The sequence below is a fragment of the Furipterus horrens genome, unplaced genomic scaffold (assembly GCF_987537825.1).
Source record: "Furipterus horrens unplaced genomic scaffold, mFurHor1.1.pri manual_scaffold_2, whole genome shotgun sequence".
Taxonomy (NCBI): domain Eukaryota; kingdom Metazoa; phylum Chordata; class Mammalia; order Chiroptera; family Furipteridae; genus Furipterus; species Furipterus horrens.
Window position 1 is genome coordinate 12416971 of NW_028327172.1, and position 10141 is coordinate 12427111.

General features: G+C 50.1%; 1 protein-coding gene across 2 annotated transcripts in view; it reads right to left on the reverse strand.

The window, feature by feature from the left end:
- Positions 1-1656, reverse strand: part of CREB3L1 (cAMP responsive element binding protein 3 like 1) — a 35242-nt gene extending 33586 nt beyond the window's left edge. For both annotated transcript variants that reach the window (XM_090262070.1, XM_090262063.1), the window contains exon 1: positions 1078-1656. In XM_090262070.1, coding sequence (XP_090118196.1) covers positions 1078-1179 — 102 coding nt within the window. In that variant the 5' untranslated portion in view covers positions 1180-1656. The remainder of the gene's footprint in view (positions 1-1077) is intronic.
- Between the last annotated feature and the right edge of the window lie 8485 nt (positions 1657-10141).

A 10141-nucleotide genomic window follows, 5' to 3' on the forward strand; every position in this document is an offset into this window, starting at 1 on the left:
GGAAGTCCAAGATGCCCAACCCTTTGAATCTCTCCGTATTTGGCTCTTATCTGGCCAAGTTTATCTTAGTCCCGGCAGGTAGAGGCCAGAAAGTACAGACCCCTGATATGATCTTTGGATTTGTGTGTGTGTGCACTGCGCGTGCACGCGCACGCGAGACTGGAGGTTCACTGCAAGGGAGGCATCCTACCTGAATCTCCAAGCTTCCCACATTTTAACTGGGAAGGCTCCTCTGAACCCACATATTTTTTCCTGTTATTGAGCCCATGCCCCTCCCCCACGGCAGGGCCTTTGGGGCTGAGCCTGAGAGAAGGAGGGAGGGAGGGAAGAAGAGAGAGAAGCCACGTTTCCTTGGGGTGGGAGGGGAGGAGAGAGAGGGGAGAAGGACAAGCCCAGAGACAGAGACCATCACAGGGAGAACGTTAGCGAGACGTAAGGGACAGAGAAACAGACCTAGAGACGCAGAGATGGGGAGAAAGATCTCCCACCCTCTGAGCGATCGCCCTGTGGTGCTCTGACCAGTTGAACGTCAGGTCCCTCCCGGGGACGGGGGGTGGAGGCATCTCGTTCCTGACTCTGGGGCGGCCGAGGCAGCACCCTAAATTCTCGGGTCTGGCTCAAACCCGTGTCTGGCTCTGGTTCCCCCAAGGGGCGTCGGGTCTCTGGCCCATCGAACTCTCTCCCCTGTGCGCCTCCCAGCGGAGAGCCAGCTGCGGGTCCACTTAGCGCCCAACCTGACCCTGGAACCTCGGGCGGGGGTTGGATTGGTGTCTTTTGAGCTCATATCGGAAGCTCAGATGGCGGAGGCCAATGTATCCACGTACGGAGCCCCGAGGAGGGGCGCGCACTGGCGCAAGCTCAGAGGCTCCGGTCCAGGCTTGAGGACTAGGGAGGTGTTGAGGGACATAGTCACCAAATCACAGAGCTCTAAGCACGTGTCCCTCTGGAGGCCCCCGCAACGAGTCCCCTACTCTGCTTCTGCCCAGGGATGTGAAAACCCCGTCGTTGGGGCAGGGTCAGGCGAGTGGCGAAAAGGGGTGCGAAGTGGTGGAAGGGCACGCAGACCCTTAATCTTACCGCATTGTTGAGGAAATCCGACTCGTTCAGGTCCCCCAAGTCCAGGAAGCTGGATCCGGGGAACAGTCTGTCAGCAGGGAAAGGCTCCAATACCGCGTCCATCGCGGTCGGCTCCGGAGACCCTCTTCAACTGGGCTTCCCTCACTCCAGGACGGCGACGCGCCGGGCGCAGAGCTCCTGCTTGAGCGCTGGCAAGCGGGCGGGGGCAAGTCCGGGGCTTAGCCCCGGGGGAGGGGCGGGCGGAGGACGCACGGCCCCGGGTAGGGGGCGCAGGGGGCGCGGGGGCCTTAGGGTAGTGGCGCGGAACGGATTGGGCTCAGGGGCCCCAGGCGCACCGCGGGCATTTAGCCGACTCCTCTTCCTCCTGCTCCTCCGGGTGCAGAGCTGGCTTCCATGGGGAGCCCGGGAGCGGGGCTGAGGGCTTGAGGAGCCCCCCGGACAGAGTGGGAGCCGGGGACGGGGGAGCTCAGCGCTCCCCCGAGACTGGGTGGCTGACGGGTGCTTCCCTCTCTCTGCGTCTCTCTCTGCTTGGCTTCTGTCACTTTCCTCTCTGTGAAACCGGGAACCCCTGTCTGGTAAGCCCAGCTGGCCGATGTGCCACGCCCCCACATCAATATTCACTATAATTTCATATTAATGAGACGGGGGAGTGGCCTGAGGAGTGGCCCCTCTTCTTTTAAAGAGACAAACTAGTTTTTGCCAATCTGTTTCCTGATGCCTCTCAAAACAGAGGCCTAAAGCAAAATCGTCCTGGGGCCAATAAATAACTGAGTTCCTGGAACCTTGGCATCTTGTAAGACTTTGCCAACCACCCTCCCATAAGCTGATGAGGAACCTGAATTACTGTATTTCCTTTCTTCTAGCCTTGTGCTAGAATCTGAACGAAATCCAAGTCATGTTCAAGCCAAATTCCACCTCATAGGCCCCTTAACAGGTCTCTTAATGGGGAGACTTTTCACATGTTTCCTCCTCCAGGAAGCCTTCTTTGACCCCCCCCCCCCCAAGGCTGAAAGTATTTATCATCATTATACACTCACAGGACATTGTGTGCTCATCTCCTTTGGGGTGAGTCTAATGTGCTATTGTCACTGTTTGTTCTTGTGTCTATGACCCTAACTGGACGCTGCGATCCCTCAGGGCAAGGACTGTATCTACCATTCCTGTGTGGAACAGACTAGTTTAACAGAAGAGATGAGGCAAGGACCCCTCTTCTCATCAGTCATCAAGTTCCCTTAGTGGTTCCGAAGAGCAAGACTTTGGAGAAAGAAGGCCTTGGAGTCTGCATGAACCAAGATGCTGGCTGGCTGTGTGGTCTGTGATCACTGGACACTCCAGGCCTCCTGGATCCATTACCTAAGTGGCCTGCTCCAGAGTACAGCTTAATCTCTTGAAAGGGCGGATAAACAATCACCAGGCACCTGAACAAATGGAGGTGGTTCAGAAAAACACTCCCTCAGAGGGCTGGGCACACCCGTTCCTGGTCAGTAGGATTAAGTATGTCCTTGCTGTCTGGGGCTTTTAATTAGCTCAGACACCAAAAGGTCTTTAAGAAGCAGAGATGTCATTGTAGCTAAGCCAGGGATGTCACGGAAATGGCTCTCTCAGAGTCTGGGTGTGGAAAGGGTACACACTGAGGCTGAGATAGCCACTGTTTGCTTGGGCAGGCACACAGGCATGTGACTTTTCCCCCATCTCATGACCCAGTTGACAGTTCTGGAGAATGAAGTTGTGACCCTCCAGGCTGACATATGACTGTTAGCTCTCAGGCCTCCTGGAGAGTTTGTTCCTGAGAAGCTGGGAATAGAGTCCATGCTCTGCAGACCACTTCGCCATCAGTGCAACTCTTTCTGAGAAGTTAGGCTGAGCCCAAAAGAAATCAGTTAACTCTCAAATCAATGGCAGACAGAATTCGGGTGCTGAGACTATGGGTTTTTTTTCTCCCAAATGTGTCACATCTGGTCTACAGGGGAACATAAAGACACTGACAATGTTGCTGATCCTTTTTTGGCAGGAGAACAGAGAGTGGTCTCTGGCTCGGTGAACAAGCCAGTCTGGTGGGTGAGCTTGTGCCAGCAGGTGTCTGGATTCCTGGCTCCTGAGCTGGAGTCCCTGCGAGCCCCCAGGAGGAACAAAGGTGCCCCTCTGCCTGGGGGTGGCTAGAAATTGTGCCTGTGTTCCTCTTAGCTTGCTCTGTAATTAGAGACACAGGCACCATTTAAGTGATTGAGGAAGATTATATAGTTTTAGATAAATAGGATTAGAGTGCCCTCTCTTTCCTGATTCTTACGCAGGTTAACACCCCAGGAACCATTGAATATAATCCTGGGGAGACATTCTGGTTCCAGCACCTCCTGTGGAGTCTGAGAGACAGGATCTTTAAGAAAAATCCTGGGGGTGAAAGAGTGGGGAGGGAGAGGGGACAGGCAGTGAAGAGTCTGGCACATAATGATAATTATTTTTTTCTAGGATGGCAAAGTCCTGCAAAAATGAGAATTGCAGAGGAGTTATTCACATGCTCTACAAGTATTGAAACCCTATGATGAGTCCTTAGACCAGACACTGGAGACACAATGGTGATTAGGAAGGTATGTTCCAGAGTGAATGAAGAAAGCCTGGGCGAGGGGGACTTTAAAATGATGATTTCAACTAGTGATAAGGACAGGGAGGTATTTAAGTACTGAAAAGAATTGTCAGTTCAGATTAGAGGGCTCACCTGAAGCCTTCTGTAGCAGCACATCCCTTCTATATTGTCTCTTAAATGTTTCCCAGGAGGGGAAATTAGGTAGCTGAAATTAGGTCTCAAGTCTGAGTTCTGACTTAAGAGGGAGCGTCTGCTCCCTCTCTGCCAGTCCTGAGCCTGGTCCCACAACCCAGCTCCCTTCAGGCCACTTCTCTACCTCTGAAGGGCAGGGGAAGGAGATCAAGGTTCATTCCACAAATACCCCCGAACACTCCAGGTCAAGACAAGCATAGACTGTGGCCCCTCCTGTTATGGGCTCAGGAACATCTGGTTGTTACTCTCCAGCAGCTGCTCCAGCTGTGAAGCGAGATTCAAAGACATCCCAACCCAGGCAGTGACGCACAGGAGAGAAAGGACAGAGATAAGCTTCCTGCTTGTCCCAGACACCGAAGGTCAGGGTGGAGAGAAAGGTTCCTGCCAGGCTAAGCTGTGAACAGAGATGGTGGCGTGTGTGTGTGTGTGTGTGTGTGTGTGTGTGTGTGTGTGTGTGTGTGAAAGAGAGAGAGAGAGACAGACAGACAGAGACAGAGAGAGGACTTAGCTGGGACTGCCTCATTGTGATACCCTTGGAGAGTCACTACCCTTCTCTGTATCTCAATTTTTACACCTATAAAGTAGGAGAGATGTTAATGACCCTAGGTTCCTGTCCTTGCCAAGGACCTTCTAAATGCACCCTTACCAGGACAGTCCCTGGCAGGGAGTTGGGGGGTGGGGGAGAAGGACCTGCCTCCTTTGGAGGCCTGGCACTCCCATTTTCCAGGCTCCTATCTGGAGCCTCCACAAGGGTGCAAGGGTGGGTGTTGACACTCGGCAGGCAGGCCCCGGGTGGCGGTGAGAAGGTCACCCAAAGTAAACCTGCCTTATTTGCCTGGCTTGTAAAGGGAAAAAGGCTTTGGCGTACTCTAACAGGAACTTCTGAGAAATGAAAACATATTCATCCTGGAGATTAGGCTGACTTCCGGGGCACAGATGGGGCCCTTTGTTCTCTTGTGGCTCCCTAAAATTGCTCCCCCCACCCCCACTTGGGCTAAACACAGGAGTCCCTGGGGTGGCACCTTGCCAGGAGGGTGGAGGTGGGCTTTGGACGCTGGCTCTCATACTTCTCCATCCCTTGGCCTATGGTTCCTTCCCCGCCTCCACCCTGAACCATAAAAATAGTTGTTCTGTGCCAGGCAGTAAATACTTATATTATCTTATTTAATTCTTGGGACAAGCTTTTGAGATAAGTATTGTATTCACTGATTCTGAGATGCACATTTTAACGACTCTGAAATCAGAATATGTCTTATAATCAATGGTATGTTATAGTTGAATCAACAGTGTTCTTTCCTTCTTAATGTACATAAAATATAAAATATATATTTTCATATAATTGACAACATCTTAGATTCAAGGAAACATAATACTATTAGCCTCCCTAATCAGCAGATGATAAAAATGAGGCTCAGTGTAGGATATACCCCTCCTTTATTTCACAGGAAACCAAGGCCTAGGGCCATAGGAGGCTTGACTTAGGTTGCCCAGCTTTGATGGAGCACAGATAACACTGAAATCTGGGCCTCCAGGCTCCTCACCCAGGGCCCTTCCACTCACCCCAGATGAACTGCGTTTTCTCACTAGGGAGAGGCAGGACCAGAGCGGAGGGCATTCCAGGGCCTTCCTCGGCAGCTAGTGAATCACCAGCCACCTTGCCTTGGAGAAGGGCCTTAAAGATAGATTTTTTTTCCCCCTCTGCAAATTCTCTGAAGACTGAATTTCCTTAAAGACTAAGAAAACATTTGCCTCCTTTCCAGCTCCCTTTCCTGGTAATTATTTTAGCTTCTCTTTCCCTGAATTTCTGTTCTACTATCCCATCTTTGGACTGGAGGCTGGTCCGCCCCTTGGCTCTGTCTGCCTGACGCCTGGAACGGCCCCACCCGCATCCTGCTTTGCCCTCGGTCCTGCTCTAAACTCTCACCCTTTCCTTCTACCTCAAACTACCTGCACAGCACTGTTTCTAGAAGCCTCTGTAACCCAGGCTGCTGGCTCTGAGCCCGGAGTTATGCACTCAGGCATATACTGCCTCCATCCCTCTTGCCATCTACGGTAAAGTCAAAGGAGAAGAATCAAGAAAACCAGTCTTTCCGCTTGCCTCAAGAGTCCTCCCCTTGCCAGGGACACTCCGCTGCCAATCCTGCCCTACTGAGGCTGGCAGAGCTAGAGCGATGCGCCTAAGAGGAAGGGCAGGAGCGTGGGAAGTCAGATCTCCTGACTTGCCAAGTCCCTCCCCAGGCCCCCTTTCCTACGCCTCAGTTTCCTCACCTTCCAAGGCTCATGAGGCTGAAGTGGCTCCTCGCCAGGAAGTGGAAAGGCAGCCTCAGACATTTAAATCAAAGGCTTTTGCTACAATGCAACCAGGCACAGTTCCGTTCAGTGGGCACTGATAACAGTCCAGGTTAAGCCAAGGTCTCAGATTCTTCGCTGGAAAGTGAGGGTTTTAGATAGTATGTTCTCTCAAATTCCACCCTACCAGCTCTGAACTGCTATGATTCTGTCTTGCTCTGCCCAGAAAACAAATGCGGGACTTGTGTGTGAGGAGCCTCGGCTGCGGTGCACCTGACTGTACGTGCACACACGGCTTGGGTGGGTAATTCTTGTGTCTGGAGGTGTGGACCCACATGTGGGGCTTCTACCATTTGAGTATGTGTGCGAGCCTCTGGAGGCGAAGGCACCAGCTCTCTTCTAGAAGCAGGCCCACCCCTCCATGTACACCCATGCCAGCGCGTGCGGCCGCAAATCTGGTTTCCATCTTCTTCCAATAGGCAGCAGGGCTGGGGGAGACTGAGCGAATATTAACTATGCTGTTGCATGTGGCTGAGCTCCATGAATGTGGTGGTCTGGGGGAGCAGCCTGAAGCTATGTGGGAAATGAGGGGGAAGCCACAGCACAGGAGTGAGGTTCCCTGGAGTTTATAGGCATGCTGGGGAGGGGCAGAGCCCTGAGACCCAAAGGGTGGGTGTCAGGGGGAGGGGGAGAGCTTCTGAGGCTGAGGGTCTAGAGATGGCAGGTGAGATACTAGCTAGGTTTAGGGTGATTCCCACATTGGCCTCATCCAGGGCCTGGCACACAGTTGGTGCTCAATAAGTGCTGAATGATTGAGTAACTGCCTGCCTGCCTGCATGACAGATCTCAGAAATACTTTTTACCTGGGAGGAGGTGGAGGACCAAGTAGGAGGAAGGAAGGTAGCAGGCACCTAATAAGCACCTGCCATGCGCTGGCCACTGAGAGTCACTGTCAGACATTTTCTTTTTTATCTCAAAGACACAGAGACCCTAGGAGATAGTATCACCCTCCCTGCACACACATTTCCCCCTCCCCAACTTGCCCCTCTTGGAAGGTCTAGGGGAGAAACTTTTCCTTGACTTCAGAGCCCAGGAAAGCTGGCCGCTTCTGAGCTGTGGGTCTACTTTTAATCTGAGGAGTACTTTGGATTTTGTTGCTCACTGAGTTCCTTCTTTACCTGAGCCACCAGGAAGCTCAGAGATGAATTTGTTGGGGGCCCTCCCCTCACAACAAGATCTCATGAGGATGCGTTTTACAAACTAACTGCATCCCTGGCTTCATCTTTTTTTTTTCTTTTTTTTAGCCCTATTTCTCCATATTCTTCTTCCTTTCTTAAAAGCCATCTAATTTCATCATAGGTTTTCTCAAATACCTTTAATACACCCCAGAAGTGAGACAAAGAATAGCTATAAAAATATTTTTACTGTATATAGGGCTCCAAGAGGTTATGTTATTTGTCCAAGGTCACCCAGCTATTAAGCAAGACAGTTGAGAATTTGATCTCAGATCTGTTTGACCTAATCTTTCCACTGCACCAGACTCTAGGACTGGACAAGTTGCACAGTAATCAGGAGGCTTTCTGGTGAGTAAGGAGGAGCCTGGGGCCTTTGAAGACTCATCCTTTAACTCTTACCCGCCCTCATCCAGGCTCTCTGCCTTGAGGAGCAGACTTAGGTGGGGGTGCCCATCCCATGTCATGCACAAAGAGAGGACTCTGGGGGCCCTGGGCGTCACTCCCCACACCCAACCTCAAGAAGCAACCCCAGCCCCCAGGGCTAAGCTGAGCAAACAGAAAAGCAGCAAAGCTGTCCTTGGCAATCACCAGTTAAAGCAAATATATATTCCAGATGCTCCGAGGAACGTCTCTGGAGCTTCCAGAACTGAAGGGTGGACCAATTCCCTGGAGAAAAGGGACAGATGTGGGCCCAGGGGAGCCACATTTCTCTCAGCTCTATGGCAAGCAAGGATTCAAAGATCAGGGTAAGGGACCCCAATGGTCCCTTATTTATGCCCCAATCTCTTGCTGTACCCCTCAAACCTCCCCACCTGGAGTCTGTCTTCCCTGGGGAGTCTCTGGATGAAGACTTAGAGGTTCCCAATGTAGGCCTACACCTACCCACTAGTCAATTCATTCTTTATAGGAGCTGGCACCACACATGCGCTCTACAAACCTGGGGACCCCTGGGGAAGGCTCAAAGGGTGAGTCTAATCTACAGTGGAAGGGGGTGTTGTTCTCAGAGCTGCAGTGGAGAATGACAGTCTCTGCTAACCCAGGGGCACTGGCAGAGAGGCACAGTCACGCAGAGCCCTGAGTTCTCCAGTGTGGGATGCCTTCAGGCACCAGCATGCAAGGCCTGGAGGAGAAATAATCATAGAAATAATGATTTTTACAAACTGCCATTTTGTGGGGCCCTGTTGCCCTTCAGTGCTGCCAATTTTTAGTGCCGATCTCCATCTCTGAAATCTATAAAGAGCTCCTAAAATTCACAAGACAAAGACCAAAAATGCAATAAAAATAGCGGCAAAGAATATGAAGTGTGAGTTTGGTACATTTATACAATAACATTGATCATGTCCCGGGATCCACGCTAAGCACCTCCTATGCATATTTTCATATAAATCTCACCGCAACTTTTGGAGGCAGATACCATGATTCCCCTGTTTTCCTGAGGCTCAGAGCAGTGAAGTCACTTGCCCAAGGTCACACAGTGACTTGATTTGACTTCATGGTCCACATTCGTAAGGTAGGAGTTCGGATGACAACCATCATTTACTGGAACCCAAGGCCTTAGAAAACCTGGCAGGGACTAGGGAGGAAAAATGAGGGAGGGGCAGCCAGCCAGGTTGAATCTTCTCTATCCAGAAATTTGGGAAGAAACCCAGAATGAACCCCCAATATCTAGGTAGAGGGGTTTTGGCTTTGTCTTTTTTAATTTGTTGAATGGATAAGGCATTACATGACTCAAAAAAATAAAACTGGAATACAACAAAAAGTAACTCCCATCTCTATATATCCTAACCACTAAGTAAGTTCCCACCCTTTGACCAACATGTAATCAATTTTATTACTTTCTTGGGCATCCTTCTATGGTATGTGTGTGTGTATGCGTTTGTGTGTGTGTATGCGATTGTGTGTGTGCATATATTTCTCTCGTTCTCTTTTTTTAACTGAAAAGGAGCATATTAGATATGCTGTTTTGTATCCCCCCCTCCTTAATCTGTCTTGGAGACCTTCTCATATTAGTACATAGAGACCTTCCTCTTTTATTGGTGCATAGCTACCCATTATATGACTGTATTATAATTTATTTACCTGTCCCCAACTGATGGATATTGGATTGTTTCCAATTTTTATTAGAACAAGCAATATAATAAAGCTGTAATGATAACCTTGTTCAAGCACTGTATATCTATAGGATAAATTCTCAGAAGTGGGAGTGCTGGGTCAAAGAGCACGTGCATTTGTAATATTGATAGATATAGTCAAATATTTAATAACATTTTACACCCCTGCCAGCAATATATGACATTGCTGGATTCTCTGCAGTCTCTCCAACAGAGGATACTGTCAAACTTTTGAATGGTTTCTGGTTTGCATTTCTCTTATTATTATTGAGGTTGAGAGTCTTTTTAGATGTCTTAGAGTAATTAATGTTTCCCTTTCTGTAGACTCTGTTCATTTCCTTTGACCTTTGATAAATTGGTGGTTGGTCTTGTCTTATTGATTTCTAGAACTTTTTTATATAGTAGGGAGATTGTGATATAATTTGCAGGGGCAGTGGGGCCACAATTGGCATCCCCTCTGGGAAAGGCTAGAGAGGCAGATTCTTCCCCACACCTCTACCTTCTCACGCCTAGTCATCTATTCAGGGAGGACTTGTGAGTACTTCTTGAGTGCCAGGCTCAGAGCTTTGGTACCTGAGACCACAAAAGAGTAGACAGAGCCCTCAGGTTGCTTAAAGTCTGGTGGGGTACCAGATCTGTAATCAGACAGGTTGCAG